This window comes from Lissotriton vulgaris, chromosome 4_1 (assembly GCF_964263255.1).
Source record: "Lissotriton vulgaris chromosome 4_1, aLisVul1.2, whole genome shotgun sequence".
Classification (NCBI taxonomy): Eukaryota; Metazoa; Chordata; class Amphibia; order Caudata; family Salamandridae; genus Lissotriton; species Lissotriton vulgaris.
This window is the reverse complement of record NC_141691.1, coordinates 1,745,752,917-1,745,776,584: the sequence shown is the minus strand read 5'-3', so window position 1 is coordinate 1,745,776,584 and position 23,668 is coordinate 1,745,752,917. Positions and strand designations below refer to the sequence as shown.

The 23,668-nt window shown below is 45.0% G+C and overlaps 1 protein-coding gene across 1 annotated transcript in view; it reads right to left on the bottom strand.

Annotated features, from left to right (window-relative positions):
* The window catches only part of VPS13B (vacuolar protein sorting 13 homolog B), a 2,999,480-nt gene that overhangs the window by 2,809,234 nt on the left and 166,578 nt on the right, over positions 1-23,668 (bottom strand). Inside the window, exon 7 of the mRNA XM_086966051.1 lies at positions 135-309. Within this exon, the coding sequence (XP_086822177.1) occupies positions 135-309 (175 nt within the window). The remainder of the gene's footprint in view (positions 1-134; positions 310-23,668) is intronic.

Below are 23,668 nucleotides of genomic sequence, written 5' to 3'. Positions count from 1 at the left end.
TCAGGGCGGCGCCGAGGTTAAGGGGCGTTGGCACAGAAGCGTGTAGTCGTTCCCGCTGAGACTGCCCACGCTGCAGCTGACCTGTATGTTTGCAGGGCTCTTTACACTCACATATTCTGTTTAGCGTCACTTACCGCTCATGCTTCCCAAGTTATCTTTCGAGTGGCAGAGCTGTTCTTCGGTTTCCCCGTCCTTGAGGTTTCCTATTTCTCCGTAGTAAAGTGCAATCACAAGCTGCATTATCCGTATGAACATAGGAAGCTGTTGGTCGGTGAGGGACAGTTTTAAACACTCCACCAAGGTATGAATCTATGCAAAAAAAGAGAAATACCACGTTGTTAATACAGTTATTAAAACAGGTCATGTACTCCAAGTCTGACATTCTTAGAAGTTGTTCAGATCCCAATGGCGTTACATGGTAACTCTGCTTTACTCTGCTCTTAAAAAATAGCTTATGTTTTTAAAACACTTATCACTATCAGTGCAGACTTAATGGAATTTTTCAGTAAAAACAGCCTACCTAGATCTCATGTCAATAATTAAAAGGACAGTTCTGTGCATTGTTAATTTGATGAGCGTTAAAGATGTCTTTTGGTGGGGAAGAAAAGGTCCCCTTCGTGGCCTAGGGGGTGCATGCACCCCTGCCCTGTGTTTCCCATAGCAACCATCGAGATACTGTTAGACTTTGGCCTCTTCGCACTCAATGAGGGCCCAATGTGACATAAAAGAGGGACAAAGCGCTGGGCGCCGCCCTTTACCAAGCTTGACCACCGTCAGCTCAATGGGCTGGATCTAGAAACTTTTCAGCAATTTCCTCTTGCATTGAACATGTGTTGTTGTGAGACTCCACTCCGGATAGGACGTTGGTGTCCCCATATATGCGCCACCTCTGCACACAGACGTCAGTTCATTTCCTGATCTATGTCTGGTAAGTCCGATGCAGAGCTATGGAAATCAAGTAGTGCAGGGCATAGATCTTAGGATCTACCATCTTATTAATGGGGACAGTATGAGTACATTCCATAAAACGGGGAGGAGGTAGACAGTCCTGGGAGGAATCTGCAGTTAGATAGACTCTCTACCAGAAAAGGTGTTCATGAAGGTAAGTAACTTGTTCTTCTAATAGAGACTTCTAACCACAGACTCTTCAGCTTGTGAATAGACACCAAAAGATTCTACCTCTTCTGGTGGTGGGTCTGTGGAATGGCTCAGACCAGGAAATCCTGCAGGACAGATCAGGCGAAGTGCCCTTCCTGGCAGGCCTGGCTATCGAGGTGGTAATGCTTCGTAAACGTGTGGAAAGATGCCCATGTGGCAGCCTGGCAAACGTTCAGAACGTTCACCCTAAGTTCCTGTGCAGTGGTTGCAGCCTTCACTCTAGTAGAGTGAAGGCACAAACCTTCTCGTGGGTGTTCCTTGGCCAGCCCATAGCAGATCTTGATGTAAAACACAATCCATCTAGAGATGGTCCTCTTTAGCACCACTTTACTTTTCTTCGCTCCAGTAAACTGCCGAAAAGTTGGTCATCCTGTTGGTAGTCTCTGATTTGGTCTACATAGAAGAGAAGTGTGCCCCTAGGATCAAGGCGGTGAAGCTGTTCTTCCTCCTTGAAAGGTTGAGACTGTGCATAGAAAGCCAGAAAAGGGATTGCCCAGTGTGGAAGGGCCTGAGAACCGTAGGCAGGAAAGTGTCTTTGACTGAAATGACTTCGGGAAGAAAGATACATCTGGTGGAACTATGGACAAAGCCTGGCGTTGGCTAACGCGCCTGGCCAATGTTATGGCAATGAGACGTGCTGGTTTAATATATAGAAGGTGAAGAGGACAACTCTGGCATCACAAAAGGGGTTTACGGGAGCATATGGGTCAGCCCCTTCAATAAACGCATCACAGGAGGTGATTTAAAAAGGAATGATGGATATAGTAAATATAGGAAGGCCGAAAGGTAACCCTTAACTGTTGACAGAAAGGCATTGCTGGGCTAGGGACAAACAAAACAAAAGAATATTCTATACTGCGCACGTAGAGGTTGGATGTGTCAGGAGAATAACTAGGCAACAAACCTCTCCCAGTGTCCTGCATAGACAGATTTTGTGGATGGACCCTTGGCTGCCAAGATGACACCAACAACCTCGGAAGAAAGATGGAAAGCCATCAGCTGCCTCCATTCAATCTCCATGTATGGAGGAGTAGGTTGCTCAGGCTTGGGTGGAAAACTCGTCCCTGCTGCTGCGACAAGAGGTCCTCCCAAAAGGACAGGTGGATTGGAGGACATGTGCTCATGGTCTAAGTTCCAGGTACCAGCTTCCCCTAGCCCTGTCCAGGACCACTTGAATAACTTGGGTCCAGTCTTTCTTGACCTTTTTCGGTACTCTAACCCGGGCAGGAAGGGCCAGAAATGCATACATGTATCCCAACCCCCAGTGTAGGTGGAAGGAGCCTCAAGGCGAGGACTGCCTTGGAAACTCCAGCGTGCAAAAGTTTGGGCACTGCACATTCCCAGTGGTGGCAAAGAGACTGAGTCAGGGTTGATGGAAGACACTTTGTGCCACATCCAAGTGTAATATGTGATTCTCTAGGCAACGTCGGGTGAGTTCATCCGCCTTGGCGTTTAAAGATTCTGCCAGGTGCTGTGCAGTCAGGGAGATGCCCTTAACATTTTGCCACTTTCAGGGATGCAAGGCCTCCTGACACAGAACCCTCAACACCACACCACTATGCTTGTTGCAATCCCATAGGCGGTCATGTTGTCCGTGAGAATCTGCATCCATTTCCCCTTGATAGTCGTGAGGAATGCCATCAATTCCAAGGCAATCACTCGCAACTCCATTTAGTTGATATGGAGGAGAGTTTCCACTGGAGACCAGAGTCTTCTGATCTCCACCTCTCTCAGATGACCTCCACAACCCAGCAACAATGCATCCGTCACAACCATTAGCTCTGGGTCGGGTAGGGGAGTGTGTCTGCCACCACTCCAATCGTGGCTGAGAAGCCACTACTGCAGACCTTACGCAGTTTTCTCGGACACCTGGCTGAAACCCAATAGATTGCCTTGGTGCTGAGCCTACTGGGACTTCAAATGCCATGCAGAGCCAGATGTGCCACTGGGTGTGGTCCACAAGTATAATGCAGAAGGCCCATAAGTCTCAGGGCTGCTCTCACTGAGACACAGGTCAACAGCTGAAACATCAGGATCATAGCCGAATATCTTGGACTAGATGAGCCGGCAGGATGGGTCAAAATAGCACTGCCGCCAGGAGGGCTCAGATGAAAGGCAGCCATTGTGAAGGAGTTAGGTATGACTTTGGCACATTGAAGGGAAAGACCAACAATGTTAAGAAGTTAGCTGTCGTCTGGAGGTGGCCTAAGCCTGCTTTATACAAGCGGACAAGTTATGGGGAAACTGATATTGCCAACCTATGCAAATGAGCTGCAACCAACACTACCTCTTTGGTAAACACCCCAGGTGCACTGGTAAGACCAAAGGCGAGCACAGGAAACTGAAAGTGCTTGTGGCCTACCTGAAATAGTAGGTAATGCCTGACGAACTATAGGACGAGGATGTACAAATATGCATCCTGCAGGTCAAGTGCTACCATCCAAGTGTCCTCGATCAAAGGCAGACAGGATTTGGGCCAGGGTGAGCATTCTGAACATGTCCTTCCGGAGGAAGAAGTTCAGAGGGCGAAGGCCAGGATAGGCTGTAGGCTTCCACTATTTTTCATCACCAGAAAGGAGTAGCATACAGGTATTTATGAGAGCTTTGAAGAGGTAAGTGGTGATGGTACGTGCTAAGACTTCATTCGCACACAGTGATGATTTCTTAGACCCCTTCAATACGGCACTGATTGTACATTTTATTAAACCCAACTACTGTATTCCAACTACTAGCTACCAGTAGTTTATGCTTGCTCTGTTATTTTGCAGCTCAAGTGATCTACACTTCTGTCCTTGCCTCTTCAAAACGCTCATAAATACCTATATGCTAAAGGTATGTGCCACAATACTTTTTGCTTTCCTTCACTTATGCCACATGCGCATTCATGGGTTCCCTACTCTAGCTTGTACCTTTTTGCCTTCCAGCATTATCATAGTTGTGTCAATTGCGAAGACCTCCCTACTTGGACATCTGTGTTTACTTTTTCAGTATTGAGAATCTCGACCCATAGGTTGGTATATTTTAATATTGTTTCCTACATGACCTCCAATTGGGTTGCATGAGGAGCTAGATTAATTTCCATGAATCACCAATCTAAGTAACGCATCTTAATCGGACTCATGCATATACCAGCGTGATATCTATGAACCTGGATTTTTTTTTATACTAACAAACCGAAAAAGACACATAGTGAAGGCTTTTCCTTGGTCGAGGTTTTGACCATCGCAAATGTCACCTCTTTAATCTATAGAATAGCGGTTTTGGGCTCAGTAGATGTGTAATGTGATTGCAGGATACCTACAAGATTCCACATTGGAGGTGGCTTTCCTGATGAAGGCATCGAGTCGCCGAAACGCAAGTAGACAGGTGACACAGGACGATTAAGAATACAAGCCACAGATGGTATATTCACAAAATGTACTAACTCAAATAAATGTACTATATAGACACGTAGTAAAGACATTGTGAATCACAGTGCTGTATTATTGATAAATAGGAACTCTCAATCAAGTATAATTCATGTTAGGTATCATGCACTGCGATTGTAAAGATTTAGTCTGTAATGTTTATGGAACCAGTATGTAATGTTCAATATTAACTGTAACATGAATGAATGACAGAGTGAATGTATACAAGATTGTTTGGCGAACTGTTATATTAATGTATACGTTTGTAACAATGTTTGGTGCACATTCATAAAACAATATTTCACTTGCTTGTAATTTTACAGACCTTTAATGTTGATTGCCAATAAAAACCTATCATACCATCATATTCACGTCCCCTGAACCTAGTATTTGGTTATGAAATAATTTAGAATGGAAGAAGTTGCCAGTATTTCTTGTACATTATTGCTATTTTCTCTGCCCTAGGAACTTGTATGTATAGCAGGGGGGTCCTCTTTTTTTATTTTTGCACTATGCTGAGTCACATATTGTCATTGCTACCGTAGGGAACCACCACTGTAGCCTTAAAAGGGTTACGGTTGTGAATGGGGCTGCCGAACCGGCTGAACTAGGCCTGGAGTGTGGGTGGTGGCCTTGTTCTTTTTAAATCTCTCCAAGACCAAGTCTCCCTGCGCTCCAAACAGCCTAGAGCAGTCATAGGGCATGTACATTAGGGACTGTTGGACATCAAAGGAAAACCCTGTGGACAGAATCCATGCAAGGAGCTGCAACATGACGCTGGCACCCACTGCCTTACCCTGTCAGTCGGTTGTGTCCAGGCCTGAAAGTAGCTTCTTGTCCCTTAGAAATAACACACTGTAAAGTCGGTCTGATGTCTTCTAGTATAGCTGGCAGGATATCCACCACCCTTTCCCCAACATGTGCGAGTACCTACCCAGGAGACATGAGGTGTTGACAGACCTTCGGTTTCTCAAACGTTTCCATTTGTTTGGATTCCTGCTCTGGTGGACCCCTATACCACTAAACTCTTTGCTGTAAAACTTCGTGGTCCCTGGGAGCAGGCCTGTGTTGCCTTGCCACTTGCCTATTCAGTGTGGGTGCAAGATCATGGTTTTGCCCACATGTCCACCAGGACATCAAGGAGGGCCTTATTAAAAGGCAATAGAGGTTTTTTATTGGTCTCAGCTGGCTTCAGAACCTCAATGAGGAATTTTGTTTTTACTTCTTGCATGGGTCGCTTGAGGTCTAGGATTTCCGCCGCCTTCATGATCACGGTGGCAAAGAAGTCAAGAGTCTTCCGTTTGGGGAGGAAAGACCAATCTCTTGTGAGGTGTCCAGACAACTAGCATCCTGAAGGTCCTCAAATATTTCCCTCCTCATACATGTTATTCCCACAGTCACCACCTTTGTCATCATATTGGTGAGATATGTCTGCTTTTGAATAGGCATACTGTCGTGGTCAGGAGGCTAAGGGCAGAGCTTCCGAATTGACAAATCTATTGGATATGTGTCGGGTGTCAGTACCGGTGGCAATGTCTCTGAGAATGGCATCTGCTGTTGTGCTGGGGCTGGGGCCAGCGACCTCGTGCTTCAGGAAGGGGCACCCTCAGGTTCAGGTCGATTGGTGCAGACGGCGTCGGGATAGATCTGCTGACATGGTCCCAATAGGAAACCACCTGAGGCTCCAAGGTAAGGGGGGGGGGGGTAAGAAAGATTTCCACTGCAGCCTGTCTGAGCTGGTGGAGATTTCCACTGTCGCAGTCTGCCCGAGGGGAAACACTGCTGTAGTCTGTTCTGTGGAACAGCTCCACGGACTGGAGGTACTAGGTCGTCGTGCACCTTCAAATGACGCGAGTGGTGGGACGATGGATACCCATGCTTCGACTGCTTGTCCTCTGTCTGGAATCTCTTAGACTTATCTGAGCACCGCAGCTTCAATCTGAAATGTTCAAGTAAATTGTCTTGGTAACAAGAGTGGTCTGCACCTTCCACATCAGCCGGGACGGCTTCTTCTTACGGTGTTGAGCAATAGCTAATCTGGCTTCCCGGTTGCGGATGAATTTGAGACTCATCTTCACGCAGCAAGGATACAATTTCCAGTTGTGTGAGGTGCAGAGGCACCAGAGGCAGTAACAGCACAGCTTGAAACCTGGCGTTTTAGGTCCCATATTCTGGACAGTGGACTGTTTAGAATTCAAAGAGATTTTCTGAGGGAAAAAGTCTGTCAGAACACAGCACTACTAGCTCCGGAGCCGCATCAGAAGGCAGAGACAGAAAAGAACTGACTGAGTCACACAACGCCATCTGTCGACACACTAGGGAATTTCTGAAAAGTTTCCAGATCCAGTCTAGCGCCTGGGCAAATTCTCAAGGTGAGGAATCTGCAGTTAGAAGTCTATATCAGAAAAATGATTGTCATTTAAGTGAGGATAAACAAGGCAAGAGGAGCAGAGGTTTTAAGTTGAGTTTATTTTTTCACAACTTAATTTAGCATTATGGTAGACAAAAAAGAACAGGACACACATTTTGGCATCATCATAAGCATTAAAGGAGACAAGAGGACTAGGCCCCCACCACCTCAAAGGATTAAACATGTTAGGCGAAAAGGAAAAGACCAACAATGCACCAGTTCCCCGCACTCTCACCCCCAGATCGCCCTCAAAAGAAAGGAAAATTGCATTAGTCACTCATGTTAATGAAAAACATAGCACAACTAAGCAGGGATTATCTGTCTTGTGTTTAAGCCCGAAAAGCGGATGGATCAGGGTGGGTCCTTCTCTGAATCGGAGTTGGAGAAGACCCATATGACAGAAGCTCTCCGCGTTTTGGACATGGTGAGATGTTTTACCCCAAGTCTGTGTTGTTGTCTTATGTGCGTAATGAAGGGATGCCATGTGGCGTCAAATTTTGCCACCCTGTCCCAAGTATAGCGGTAAACTTTGCCATTGCGTACAGATTCCATAGCTTTCCCCACCATAGGTTTAAAGTGGGCGCTTGAGGTTGTTTCCACATTTGTGCTACTCCTAACATTGGGGCTAATAACAGATAGGAATGGAAACGCCCCCTTGTAGTCGACAAATTCAATTCAATTCAATTAATTTATATAGCGCGCTACATACCCAGAGGGTCTCAAGGCGCTTAGAGAAGTGTGGGGAATTACTTGTCGAATATCCACGTTTTAAGTTGCTTTCTGAATGCTAGGTTGTTCTGAGTGAGGCGAAGGTGGATGGGAAGTGAGTTCCAGGTCTTAGCCGCCAGGTAGGAGAAGGATCTTCCTCCCATGGTGGTTTTGTTGATGCGAGGTACAGCAGCAAGGGCTAGGTTGGAGGAGCGTAGCTGGCAGGTGGGGGTGTAGAATGAAAGTCGTGTGTTGAGGCATTCGGGTCCAAGTTCGTAAAGTGCCTTGTGTGCGTGGGTTAGGAGGCGGAATGTTATCCTCTTATTGACGGGGAGCCAGTGGAGGTTTTTCAGGTGACCAGAGATGTGGTCGTTACGCGGGGTGTCTAGTATGAGTCTGGCTGATGCGTTCTGGATGCGTTGGCGTTTTTTCTGAAGTTTTGCGGTGGTACCGGCGTATAGGGTGTTTCCGTAGTCCAGGCGGCTTGTAACCAGTGCGTGGGTGACCGTTCTTCTAGTTTCGGTGGGGATCCAGCGAAAAGTTTTTTTGAGCATGCGAAGAATGTTGAAGCACAATGATGAAACGGCGTTGACTTGTCTGGTCATCGAGAGTGAGGAGTCCAGGATGACGCCCAGGTTCCGTGCTTGGTCTGTCGGGGTGGGTGCTTTTCCAAGGGACTCTGGCCACCAAGAGTCGTCCCAGATAAGGACTTCTGTTTTGTCGGAATTCAGTTTCAGACGGCTGTGCTTCATCCACTCGGCTACTTCTTTCATTCCTTCATGTAGGTTGGTTTTGGCGGTGTTAGGGTCTTTGGTGAGTGAGAAGATCAGTTGAGTGTCGTCAGCGTAGGAGATGATGTTGAGGTTGTGTTGGCGTGCGATGGTTGTGAGGGGGCTCATGTATACGTTGAAGAGGGTGGGGCTGAGTGAAGAACCTTGTGGCACGCCGCAAATGACTTCAGTGGCCTCTGACTTAAATGGTGGGAGGCGGACTCTCTGGGTTCTTCCGGCGAGGAACGAGGTGATCCATTCCAGTGCTTTTCCTTGGATTCCGATGTTTCTGAGGCGTTGTAACAGGGTGCTATGACAGACAGTGTCAAAGGCTGCGGAGAGGTCAAGGAGGATGAGGGCGACTGTGTCTCCATTGCCCAGTAGAGTTCGAATGTCGTCTGTTGCTGCGATGAGTGTGGTCTCAGTGCTGTGTTTAGCTCGGAAGCCGGACTGTGAGTAGTCGAGGGATTTGTTAGTTTCGAGGAAGGCGGCGAGCTGGTTGTTGACAGCTTTCTCGATGACTTTGGCCGGGAATGGGAGGAGCAAGATGGGGCGGTAGTTTTTGAGTTCGGTGGGGTCAGCTGTGGGTTTTTTCAGAAGGGCGCTGAGTTCGGCGTGTTTCCAGCTTTCCGGGAAGGTGGCGGAGTTGAGGGAGCAGTTGATAACGTCTCGGAGGGGTGGTGCTATGATGGAATCTGCTTTGTTGAAGATGTGGTGACGGCATGGGTCTGTGGGGGATCCTGAGTGGATGGAGTTCATCAGGCGGATGGTGTCCTCAGTGGAGATTGGGTTCCAGTCGTTGAGGATGTTCAAGGGGAGTGAAGGTACGGCAGAAGGTTGGATGGGTTGGTCTCCGGGTTGGTTGTCGAAGCTGTTGTGGATGTCTGCGATTTTGTCGTGGAAGAACGAAGCTAGGGAGTCGCAAAGGGCTTGAGAGGGAGTGATGTCGTTGGAGTTGGCAGCGGGGTTGGTAAACTCTTTGATGATGTTGAATAATTCCTTGCTGTTGTGGGCGTTGTTGTCAAGTCTGTCTTTGAAAGCGGCTTTCTTGGCAGTCCAGATCAGTTGGTGGTGTATGCGGGTGGCGTTTTTGAAGGCGTCCCTGGTGCTGGTGTTTGGGTCTTTTTTCCATGCCTTCTCAAGGGAGCGACAGAGTTTCTTGGATTTTTTAAGATCATCGTTGAACCAGGGGGCGTTTTTGTTGCCTAGTTTTATATGACGTTTTTTCAGGGGTGCTAGGTTGTCGGCGCTGTTGGTTAGCCATTGAGTGAGGTTAATGGCTGCTTGGTTGGGGTTCGAAGAGTGGGCAGGGGGGTTTTGAAGAAGCGATGAGGAGATCTGGTCGATGGTGATTTTGTTCCAGTTTCTTCGCAGAGTAGGTTGAGGATGGTTGTGGGTTGTGGTCTTTTTGTAGATAAAGTGAACGCAGCTGTGGTCCGTCCAATGGAGAGCTGTGGTGTGACTGAAGGAGATATGTTTGCTGGAGGTGAAGATAGGGTGGAGTGTGTGACCTGCGTAGTGAGTGGGGGTATTGACAAGTTGTTTGAGTCCGAGGTAGGCGAGATTGTCCAGAAGTGGTGTTGCAGTCGTTGTTTTTTTCCAGGTGAAAATTGAGGTCTCCCAATAGAATGTAGTCCTCGGAGGGGAGGGCGTGTGGGGTGATAAAGTCAGTGATGTCTTCACTGAATTGTGCACGGGGTCCTGGTGGCCTGTAGAGGAGGGCGCCTCTGAGTGTGGTCTTGGGGTCGGTGTGGATCTGGAAGTGAAGGTGTTCGGCGCTAGCGAGGTTGACGTGTGAGCTGGTTGAGATGCGGATGGAGTTCTTATGGACGATAGCGATGCCTCCTCCTGTTTGCTTGGTGCGGTCTTTTCGGATGATCTTGTAGCCTTCCGGGATGGCAATGGTGATGTCTGGGGCTGAGGAGGCGTTCATCCATGTTTCAGTTAGGAAGGCGACGTCCGGAGAGATGGTGTCTAGTAGATTCCAGAGGTCGATGGCGTGTCTGTGGACCGAGCGGGTGTTGAGTAGGATGCATTTTAGGTGGTTGGTGTCAGGTCTCTGTTTGGTGTTAGTGGATGAGGAGTTGGTCTTGGTGCCGTCGAACTTGCAGGAGTTGCATGTGAAGGGTCCATGGGTGTGTCCAGGGGCGGCTTGGGCGCAGGTGGGAAGTCGACCGGGGTTAAGGGCTAAGAGGGTGGAGGAGGCGTATGTAATGCGGGTGGGGTGGCTGGTACGGGGGCCAGGGGGTCTGGCGCTGGGCGCGGGCTTGGCGCGGACGGGCGTAGACGGGCTTACCTTTGGCGCACCTTCGGCGCAACTGGGGCGCGACCGCTGCGCGTGAACGCTGCGCGATCGTCCAGCTGTCATTAATGGAGGATGGAGGGGGGCGGAGCGGCTGGGAGGCGGGAGCGTGGGGGGAGGGATGGGCTGAAGGCACGAACCAAATGGCAATACGTAAAAACACAGCACAAAGGCTAACACGCCGATATTGGGCACCAGAAAAGCAAATAAGGTTATGGAAATGCTTATTTTAAATTAAATACTCCCGTGGGCACTGTTAAGCACACAGGCACCAAATACGGGTCAAGAGTCAGCAAAGTTAGACACACGGCACAATCAATAAATGAAAGAACAGCAGTGCGAGGCGCTTGTGGAGGAGAGCAGCGCTACGATACCAGAAGCTGCAGGAGGCAAGGGGGAGCAACCGCTGCGTCCGGAGACAGGCTGGTCACAGGGAAATGTCGGACCGGACGGTGCAGATAGCCAGTGGGTGGGCGGGGCGGCTGGGAGGCGGGAGCGGAGGGGGAGGGATGGGCTGAAGGCACAACCAAATGGCAATACGTAAAAACACAACACAAAGGCTAACACGCCGATATTGGGCACCAGAAAAGCAAATAAGGTTATGGAAATGCTTATTTTAAATTAAATACTCCCGTGGGCACTGTTAAGCACACAGGCACCAAATACGGGTCAAGAGTCAGCAAAGTTAGACACACGGCACAATCAATAAATGAAAGAACAGCAGTGCGAGGCGCTTGTGGAGGAGAGCAGCGCTACGATACCAGAAGCTGCAGGAGGCAAGGGGGAGCAACCGCTGCGTCCGGAGACAGGCTGACAAAGGAAGAGTTCTCTCTACGCCAGGTTCACCCAGGAGAATTAACAGTTGACCACAGGGTATTGTGATGTACGTAAAGCTGTGTCGTGAGAAGAATCTCGTCCCAGAATGTTTGCACTCTCTGGCAGGTCCACCATGTATGTAGAAACCCTGCTCTCCGAATCTCTTCAAACAAGAATCTGAGCTCCTAAACATTTTATGTAACTGTACTGGTGTCAGATACCAGCGAGTGAGGAGTTTGTAGGAGCTTTCTTTGTAGCGGAGGCAAATCGAACACTTAAAGGCACTTTGCCAGATTGCTCCCCAGGTGTCATCAGTGATGTCTATCCCCAATTCCCTTTCCCACTATGTAATTTATGTGTGTTTCTTTAGGGGAGTAAGGTTAAGTATATAGCTTCAAGTTGAGTTTTAATCCAAGGTGCAGTTGTCACAAACCAACATGTGAAGACAGCCTGCAACCAGTGAGTACCCATTCAGTAAAACTGTAATGGACTACGTGAAGCTAGTCAACCAATTGGTGTGCCATTTGAGGGATGACCAGTCCTGTGTGCATGGCCCCCAAGTCAATGGGTGAAGACAGCTAATCTCACTTCAGTACTGCAATTCTTTTAAGCCCAGCTGTAGGGGCGTGGGGTGCCTCTCCTTAACCCAGTACTGCACTTTTGATCATCTATTCTATTTCCCCAATTATCATTCCTTGGTGCAAGGAACCTAAGGGTAAGTAGGTACCCCTCCTCTTATTATTTAATTAAGGTGCCATCACTTTTGGCATTAATGTGAGAATATGAACAGGTGAGCTAGACAGGGCAGAGATTTGGTTCCCTGGTTGTACATGGGAAGTTGCTATCAAGGAATGTTTTCATAGTTAAAGCAATTATTTTATGATATTACGTACTGCCTGTATTGTGATGTGACGTGTCAGTATTTTATAAATTCTATATATTTTATGTCTTGATATTGATACCTTAATGTGTGGTGGTGATGTACATAAATGTGTGTAAACAAAGCCTTTTCAGATTAATAAACAAATAATACAGGAGCAGTTAGCAACATCACGTGGCGATGTAGCTGAAATCAGTATATCCCCTTCAATTGCCACCTTCACCAAATAGTAGTTAGTAAAATGGTAGCAACTAAGGTCACCATTCCTGTGCTATTACTAGCCTCACTTCCTATGTGAGTTCTCCTTCCAACTCAGTAGACAGCAGCTCAGGTCTGGCCAACCACACTGCTTCCACAAAAATCCTGTTCAAATCTCCCTACTCCGCAGCATCTGCCTTTGCCAGAGGCACCACTGCTCTGGCACTATCTGGGGTACCATGCTGCACAGTAGGGGACATGGATGAAGGCCTCTGATACTTTGGCGGCCAATGGATGACTCTCTGCCTTGTGACTGTGCTCTTAGGACACATACATTGGAAGCACTGTCACTCCCACTTCTGGCTTCCATCTAGACTTAATTTGATGAAATGTGCACCTTTAAAAGAATTTCTGTGCATATGGGTCAAACGCGTTGTCTGCCTCTGAGTTGGGCACTGCTAGCACACAAGACATATTGATACCTACAAACCTTCTATCTGATACACTGCTTACTTAGCTCAATTTCCTAAGATCTCGCTGGTGGCAGATCCTTTATACAACATCTGAATAAATGAAATCTATGTGTAGGTTTTTTTCAATCCTGAATTCAGCTTGAGAAAAAAAGTGCTACTAAATCTTATTTTTATCACAGTATGACTGCTCTTCTGCGAGTCTCGTGCTGCTGACTTCATTCGATTGACAACCAATTCGGTTATTGGGATGCTGCAGCCCGAGACCTTCCAACCTTGGTAGAGGCAAGTGTGGTGCAGCCAGAGGCACTTGCTGCTGTGTAGATCAGGCAGCTGCTAAATTAAAGGTGATGGAATGTGAGAGGTATGGGAAGACAGCAGACGCCACATGGAAGAAGCACCGGTGTTCCTCCCAAGTCCCTTAAGAGAGAACTTCTGCTAAGGCCTAAGAACAGATGGAACAAAGTGCCCTTCATTTACCCCTGGTGAGTGGTTGTACAACTGGAGTCACTGCATCCTAATGTACATGAAGCAGGAGAAAGGCAAGTAGCTGATGTTTAGAGAAATCCCAGAGAAAGTAAAGCAAGATTTTTTTCCTGCCCAGAGTGCTGTGGAAGAGGAAGTTAGTGATGAAGTGATTGGGAACTTGGATCAGATCAAAAGCAATTGCTAGAAGTAACCCGGGGTTCCATCTTGTACCCAATCATCTTCAACCTCTGAATGAATCCCCCTGGAATCCCTACTCACTAACAGCAGCATCAAGACCCATCAATTGATTATGACAAGCAACTCTACCTACAAATCTCCACAGTTCATAACATTTTGCAACTCAAAACCTTTCCTCAATCTCATTCAGAAATGAATGTCCAGCACCTAATTAAAACTTTACCCGATCAAGACTGAGTATCTCGTATTTACCAATAGCAACAAACTACCACAAATTCAAGCCTTGCTCTCAAAAGGAAATCTGGGCAGACACACCACTAATCCAAACATTAGTCCTCTTGCACCTAGAAAAGGACAGTGCCCTGCTCTAAACACTGAACCATACTGGGAACTTTGAAACACATCATATAAGCTACAGAACCACTCCTTAAAGGCTTGAATACGTCCAGACAAATTAACCCTACCATGAGTTGACCGCATTGGTTCCTCCCCATTCCTGCAACATCATTAGGTGGTATTTAGTGCTAAACCAATGTGAAAGCATCCATCTGGAGTACTTGAACTTTTTTCAAAGACCCACTGGAAAGAACAGACAATGCACTAGCATGACTCCGGGAAAGGTAGACTCTATGTGACCTTTGCCAACATATTTATATATGTATCGAGTTTTATATAGCGGGAACTTGACCCGAGGGTATTGGAGAGCTTTACAGAGTTTGCATATTATTATTTGCAAGGAATACATAAGAAAATTAGGAAGCATACAGGGTAACAATACATAATAGTTCGGAGGTATCAACGGAAGATTATTTCAGAAGATGGAGGAAGAAATGCACAGTTTTTTTTCCAGAGGGATTGATGTTCAGGCTCTATGATGGTTGGAGGGGGAAGTGCATCAGGCAGGTCGATAATTTTAGGATCTCGTTCTGCAATTTTTCCATTTCTAAAAGGCATCTCATCACAGCGTTAGACAACACTGTTGTGTTGAATTGTAATTGGCTTCAATTAAATCACTAAATCGACTTATTTCCATTTTGCCTTTAACATTTTTCTTCAAATTCGTGTTGGTAGCTGGTCAATACATATTTCCATTTTATGAACTTACTTCTTTATTTTGTTTACTCTACTGTTTGATTTAAACCAGGTCTAAACGAATCTTTGTGAATTAAATATAATTTAAAGATGCTTTTGGTTTGCCTCTGAAGCTTATCTGGCAGGGGAATTATGAAAGCTTTGCCACAGCACATACATACATATATGTCTGTAGCCACCCTTCCTCCATCCTCAACCTAATAGGTGGGTTTTTAGAGTAAGTAATTCCAGATACAAGAGTATTGCTTTGGCAAACGTCTCTGTCCCTATATAATCTACGATGCAGGAGGCATAAAAAGGAGGCATTGATCCAAAGATGAAGGGGTCGACCAGGAAATCATCTCTTCTGGAGAAACTGTGATACAGGCAGTACAACGGAAATATTTAAAGCTCATCTAGGCCACATTAAACTATCTCTGATCCTACACAGACAAATAAAGTCAAGATCTGTTACCAACTGAAACATAGCATTACTTCCTCAAACTGAAACAGGGGGTACTGCTGCCTTTTGTGTCATCTCAAGGTGATGAAGACAGCAATCTGCTAGATAGGTTAAATGATTTTACACACCAAGGTTTTTCTCATAATAATTTTCGAGTTACTGTGCGTCTATCTGTAAAGGAATAAAAAGCGAATACGATTTAAATCAAATGCATATACTAACTACTGTTTTGCCTGTGCACTTGTTATATAAAAAGATTCCAATGCCCTCGATATGAGTCAGCACAGTTAGGCAATTCAAAAGAAAGTGCAGGAGTCTGTTAAGAGGTAACTGGCTTAGCTTGATAGGACTGTATCCATAGTTATCACCTTAGTCTTGACTAACTGAGCTTCAGATAGCGGTCTCTGCTTGAAGTACTGGACCAATAAAGATGGTGGGCCCGGCCTTAGTCAATGAAAAACACACACAGGTAAAGTAAGTATCATCTGCATACATATGCCACCCAAAGTAGATTGTTAATGATTTGTAGAAGGGGAACGGTGTAAAAAAAAAAATAAAGCCAGTGACAAAGAAGATTCAAATGGGATTACCCATGACAATAGCGTGGGTGAAAAGAAGGAACCCTCCAAGCCTTACCGATGAGTTCTCACACAAACACGATTCAACCTGTTCCAGAGCCACTGGGAGACAGAACCACAGAGGAGGGTTACTGAAGGGTAGGATGATGTAGAGTGACATAGGGCACTAGGTGGCAAAGGAAAAATATATATACAGGGACAGCAGGACTGCTTTTTGACATGATTTGGCCTAGAACCGGACAGAAAATTAGTCAGACAGACAGCTGGCTAAATACAGTTGAGTTACCATTGATTCACATCAAATTTTCCAAACGCGTAAAGTCAAGAGAAAAACACAAGCTGCTAGAGGCTTTTAAGGAGAGTTTAATAAACAGAAGAATTTCAAATCGCTGGATGCGGAGTTCGCTATGATAGACACACTGATTAATTTGCACAAGAGAAGGGGTAAAACTATATTAATGTTCTTCAAACAAGCGGTGGTGCGTGGGTCCAGGAGGACATCTTTGGCCTCGCAATTAGCTATTAAATTCTGCAACTCGATACTGTCGAAGAGTTAATGGTCTTCACTACAAATTTACAAGAGAAAGTGTGAGCATGAGCACACATATGACTGACTTGAAAAGTGCTTTCACTGAAAAAAAATAACATGTAGTGAAGCAGTGGAGACAAAGGTTTCACCGACATACTGAACGGTTCTCACTCGCAGACAGCTTCACAAAGTGGAACGCTAGACTCTTCCATTGCTTCTGAAAACATGTAATTTAAATCAAACCATTTGTTTAAATTCCTAATATGTTATAGAAATAGCATCATTGCCCAATGGCTTTAGGACTTAACATAAAGCATACTTCGAAACCTTTATGTGGGTGGTGAGTGTGCAGGCTAATATTATTAAATCAACAAGATGATGCACTTTAGCGGTTTAGGACCATGTGGCCTTAATGTGGTTAAAGGCAGGTAAGAATTTTTCTGAACATTTAATTATCAATAAAGAAGCATGCATATTTATCACCTAATTAGGTACCTCTGCTTAACATTTTTTTGGTACTATGTTTTTTGAATGTCTTATAAATTAGAACCTTTGCATGTTTCAGTCCCAATGATGTTTTCATTTATTCTAGCACACTCTACAACAGCTCAGGCATTGGCATTGACTGACTGAAAAGTACTAGGTACACACACTGATTCTGTTATACACTAAGATTCGCCAAAGCACAGTTTTGAGCACAGGCAAGTTAACAAACAAGTTACCCCCAAAGACATACAGTATGTATATCATACTGTCACTGCAACCATATTAAACAGTGCATTTTACTAGTCATAAAGATAGCAATATCGTTATCTCCCACACCGGAAGCACCACTAAGGTCCTCATAACATGTTTGCTGAATTTTGGGATAGGAATACTGGGGAGCCAGAATCTCTGCTTCCAGTCGGTATTCCAGCACCAAAATCTAACAATTACAGGATGTATCCCCAGAATGCTTAATAACCCGGCGGACCTTGAAAACACAGTGTTTTTCTAGTCGTATTTTCCTAACCGAGGGACAAATCCACTGGCGTTTTCCACTTTCTTAGAGAAGGCAGAAAATGCCAACTGGAGGGCCAGTGGAAGTTGGGCGGGGTGTTAAGTGGGTGGGTGTCAGGACAAGGTATTACTAGGCTGTTGTATGCTCGCTCCTCAGTGCTACTGGGCAGGGCCTGGGTTGTGCTCCTCCCCACAGCCCCTGTTGCAGTTTCACCAAATGTGCATTTGCACACAGCAAAACCGAACCCGGTGTCCAGGCCGGGAATGATCAGGTCCAGAGACAGAGGGCTGCTTGAAAGAGCCTAAAGGATATTTGATATCCTTTAGAGGCCACTATAAGATGTAATGTAGCAGTATACAAACCCCCAGCAACCGTCCAAGAAACAAGAACAAATACCCTTGTTTTTTGGCAGTAATTTATTTTAGATTAAATATCAGAAGTTTGACATGTGGTGCCCTTCTTTTGAATCCAAATTAGAATAAATCAAAGTTAATTACATGATCAGTGTCTTATATAATTTAAATGTGGCTGTTGAATCCAAACACACTAGATTTTTTTTAGTAGTCATCAATATCAATTTTAATTCTTGCTATTTTAGAGATCTTTCAAAGCCATTTTTAAGCACAGACAAAGAGCCACATGTCAGATTTCTTTTCACAATGTCTGATTGTGACTTAAAGCCGGATTCCTTTGAGCAATTCAGATGGATACTTAAGAGCTGACTCATGGGCATTCCTTTAATCAGGAGTACCAGCTCCCAGAACACTGGAGATCACTGCAAGATGCATGTCTAATACACATTTGTGCAGAACATTTCCTCCACATATAGCCCTCCAGTATATGTAGAAGCCTTATTTATCCTCCGGCATGGCAGAGAGGCTTTGTTATTGCCTTTTCTGGAAAGAATTATTACGACCATTCGGAATTTGCAATTTTCTGTAGCTTCTTCATGTCACATAATTTGTGCAAGATGGAAGAATGAAAGCCATAATGTTTGCTGAAAGAACATATTGCAATAATCAACAGGCCAATGCCTGCCATTCTCCACTGTTTGAAATGGCTTTCAGTTTTGTACATCTCCGGATTAAACAGCTGGCAGTCCTATGCGTGTGTTTATTAGCCGCCATGATCACATCAACACATCATCTCAGAGTATTGCAAACCCAAACTATACAAATTGTAATACTCTTCTAATGAAATGGCTGCAATATTTGATTGCTTTGGCCTTCTATTGCACGTTTAGGTGGATTTCACGAAGCATTGCAGAGGAATAGGCCAGTTGCAAACCTCAGAACACTATCCCCACAAACTGACCCTCACCCACCTCTGACTCATGCAACTCAAACAGTGCCTTCAAATTCCAAGCCAGTGAATGGATGTTGCCAAGGCAGTTTGTAGATCTCTCGGTGACCGCAAATGTTTCAATGTCAACAGCAGTCGAAAGTTTAGGATTATATTAAGTGAGATTGAAAAATAATCAGCTAACCTCACTATTCCCTTTTGCAGCTAGTATTCTGGAAAAACGGATGAACCTCTAGTTGTCGCCCGACATTTAGTCCAAAAATCTGTTTGATGCTGGCCAATCAGGGCTCTAACTCTTACATGGCACTGAGACTGCTTTACTTGCAGTCACCGATGGCATCCACGCAAGGCTAGATAGTGGAGGTTGCACTCCACTGATTTTATTAGAACTTATCCCAGTCTTTGATAAATCTAAGCCCTCTCCATTGCCAAGTGACTCAGGAAGATTGGCATCTGTGGCATAGCAGTGTAGTGGCTGGTAACTGATATCCTTCCTGTGCAATAGATCTCAGGCAGTGTATATGAAGCCTTTTAGATCCAGTGCTAAAGGCTGCCATAAATGGCTTAGGTCCAGTACCGCTACAAAAGATGTTTTGGATCTATAAACCAGGAAGAATGCGCAGGCAAACCTGGTCTGTATACCTAGATTCAAGAAAGCTAGGGTGGGCGGGAGTGCCATTCAATACAAGGCAGCGCAACCCTGGAACAAGCTGCCCCCTCCTCTTAGAGCAATTGAAAATCTTCAGTTTCAGGAAGAAATTAAAAGGGTTGCTCTTCCCAAATAAATGAATGATATTTAGGAGTCCAACTATTCGGTAAATGAAAGAAGGATATTTGAATACCAAGCAGTTATCTCCTCATCAATTTGCGATTGTTTACAGCACCAAGATGCCTGTTAGGAGTATGCTGCTCTTTACAAATTGATTATAAGAAGAAGAAGAAGAGGAATATTGAAGTGTTGAGTTCCTCTGGGCCTATTTTGCAGCCAAACATTTACATAACTACCATTGCTAAGTTTATTTGCACTAATGTCCTATGCGGATGACACACAAATTGTGTTCTCTTCTGCTTGTGACTCCAATGTGCATAGACAGCCACAGCTGACACACAGCTAAGAAAGCTCTGATTGGATGGGGTCCAATTCCTTGAAACTGATTGGGGACAAGGCTGAGTAGCCCCTTTTTTGGGGTGACTCATGGTCTTGTGCCCCTGACTGGTGGCCAGAAGACTTTGCCACCCGCTCCTATTCTTAAAGGATGTGGTGAAAAGTCTTGGGGTTAAGGTGGACACAGAGCCTCTCCTTTAGCAAACAAATTAACTCCATCATTGGTTTATTTTATGAAATTGACGGGACAAGTCCTTCCTGTACTACCGGAAACTATGCGGAAAATGATGGTCTGCACTTTAATTCTTCTTTGCAAGGACTATTGTGATGTTCTCAACATAGGCCTACCAAATAATCCCTCCGGCAGCTTCAAGACAAACATGGAATAGGCTCCTTCATTAGTGAGCGAAGAAAAAGTAAATATATCCCAGCTCTGAATAGCAGATTTACTTAAAACAAAGGCATACGGTGGTGTGGACACAAGGAGACTAACGTTATGTTAGTTGGCACTTGTATAGGGTTCACATGATGTCTATTGTGGCATCATGCCACTCTAGCACTCTATAGGGGAGAGGATGTAGCCGACTACTACAGCGGTCGACCTCGAAGCTGGGGAACCGGGTTCAAGTCTCGACAAGGGACACTCAACATTCTGTGCTTCTGGGCAAATCTCGAAATCTCCCGTTGCCTAACAAAATGAATGTGTCCATCTGTAGTGCACCTGGTGCTCATGTAAAGCGCTCTGATACCTTTGTGTGAAGTTTGCACAATATAAAACTTCGGAAGAAAAAAAAATACAAAAAATAAAGAGTATGTATATATTTGGGTGGAGGAGTGAACGGTAGTTACAATGCCTACGTGAGAAGGGTTGGGTGAAGAACATGAGGTCCTGACAACTGGTCTGATCATTTAGAGGCAAACGTTATGTTTATAATGTAGCGTCTATTCTGTTAAGCCTCGTCATAAGGATACCGCAGGCACACAGACCTTCATCTCGGTGTGAAAATGTGATTACTTCCATTACAAGCTATTTTTAGCAATCCCACATTTTCACCAAGTAATACGAGTTTGACTTTTTGACAATCAGAAAAAGTGGGCTGTAAAAGGCTGGCACAAATTTTTCACATGGAGCTAGTAAAGCACTATAAAGCAAAGGCAGGAATATCCGCCTCCAAGAGGTCAAAATATTCAGACACTTACGGAGGCGGGATTGGGTCAAAGATCAAGTGCGCTCCAGAGAGGCACTTTCTTCTTGAGCTTCTGGCGGTGACAGGCAGATTCTAGCAAGGTGGTGACTGAGGGTAGAGACCATATTTTTCCCAAGAAGGAAACTGCTTAACGCTTTTTAGTAGTGTCCGAGAGAAACAAAAAAAGACAAAAGGAGGGGAACATGTTTGGCTCGTTTACAGTTTAAAGTACTTCCTTTATACTTGCACTGGCAATAAAGTATGATGCTAGCTGTTATGTGGAAGCTAATTTTGGAGCCTCGAGGCTGTGGTTACAAACGGGCTAAGGTGGACGGTGGGATTACTCCAACCCCGTTGGCTCCTCCACTCTATGCCCCATTCCGAATTCCTTGCTGTTGCCAGACTTTCTAGGCAGTGGAAATATTAATGTCTCTTGCTACAGAGGACACTGTGTGATTACTAAATTGAGGGTCACTGCAAAATAGAAGGCCTGTCCCACATCTACAACTACACTTTGTCCCCAAATGGATAGCACAACACTTTACTTTCTTCCAAGAGACCTTCCACCAGGGTGTTTGTCAGCATTCATGGGGTATACCTGGCTTTGGCCTGCATGGGGACTACTGGGCCGGGGCATTGTGGCAAGGGTGCCGCACCACACCCATGCGTGCATTTCAAGTATCACCATGCAGTAAAGTCTTAATCCACAACTTTTCTGATGGACTGTGTGCAGGGCCATATAAAGCCAGAGGACCAAGAACAGGGTGTCACTGAAATACCTTACCTAAATCACTCATGCATTTTTTGTAATACAGGCACAACCGAAATGCAAATTGTTGTTCAGCAAACTGCTTTACTGTCTCACCAACACATATATGTAGTTAGTCAGAAAATGTGAGCTAGAGCCTTGAATGTATTGCTGTCTATGGGAAGTGGGTATTTTCTTAGTTGGATGGTCTGAAATGAGCTGGAGAGTAAGCCATGTTTAAATGGACAAATACATGGGCAGACACAATTAAGTAAGCCAAGAGGTGATGAGCAGACTCCACAGTGTTAGTGGGAACAGGCAGCCTCTTTCGCTAGGAGTGTTTGACTTACAGAAAAAAACTGAAAGAAAGGTATCACTACTACATTACACCCATATAATTCTGCAGTCCACGGCTGACTGATTGATTGACTGTAGGGACTGCGAGCCTGTGGTCACACTGGCACTCTCACACATATTGTTGGACTGCCCCTTGGTAAATGTGCTTTGGGGTAAAATTATCGAGTAAATAGATGCGGGGCTCAAGCTCCTGAATGGCACATTTAAGAATTTACTGGGTATTCCTGACAAGATAGTATGCAAGTATACATAGACTCCATGAAGCCCACATGCCAAAGCAGAAAAAAAGTACATTCTAAGAGGGACGCTAAAGCACCAAAAATGGAGACATCATGAGCCTGGGGATTTCAAAATGTAAACTGTCTCCAAGTAAAAAATAGTCACTCATAGGTAAAGTATAGGGATGCTGTGGGATTCTCTGCCAACATCATTTTGACTATAGGAATCTCTCAGTTTTCTGTAACAAAAAACATAGCTTTTGCTGAATTTCCTAGGCTGGTCTTTTCTGGGTTTCTACGAAATTGTATTTCCCATTTATGAACTGTGTTTATTTTATGCCCAGATAGTACTTAGTGATTGATAGATTAGGTTTCTGCAAATGTTTTGGCCGTATACCAAGGTACAGCACTATGATGGCTTCGAGTTAATGTGAAGCTTTAGAAACTCTTTAAATAAAGTGTGCCTTGGCCATATTACTCCTTTTGGCAGGTAGGCTGAGCACCATAAGCACCTGGATGAAAAACCACGGGCGTCAAAGGGCTTTGTGAGGTTACCTAATGTCTGATCCACATTAGCATAAGAAAAATGGTACTTTACTCGCTGGACCATTGCAGGAAATTGGAGGATATATTGCAACACTTCATAAAATATGTTGTGTCAAACCGTACAGGAGAGACATGCAATCAGAGATTTTGAGATTTGTTAATAAAAAGCCCTTGCCTTTACAAATACAATGCGCAGAAAGAGTATCACTGGAAAGGTAATAGATGATCTGCTCAGATATTTATCTGTTCAGTAGGGAGGGAAAGTGTGAAAAAGGGAGGCCAGATGGGAATAAAAGTATGAATGTTAGATTGTTCATACATGTTATTGTGTCTATGTTATCATTTTTGCCTTGAGATGGAAATTCTTGCGTATAAGGACGATCGGTTCCTTTAAACAGGATTACTTTCAGGAAGCCAAAAATTTGTAGCAAAAACTCTTAAACAGGGGCTACCCGCGCGAACTTGTGCGTAGGTCACTGAAACGAGCTTGGTACTGCCCACGCGAAGTACTCTTGACACCCAAATCTAAAACCGAGAATGACCCTTTAGTGTGTGCGACTACCTTCTCTCCTGCCTCCAATTAGGTAAAGAAACGGATTCTGTAAGAACAAGTACATTAGAGACCATTTGGTCAAAGCGACCCTACCCCCAAAAAAATATCCCAAACGCTCACTGACATGTGGGGGTTACCACCTGTACTGGGACATTTTAAATGTGGAGGTTGTAGCATCTGCCATATGACCATCAAAAGCAAATAGTTTACTTTTACAAACATCAAC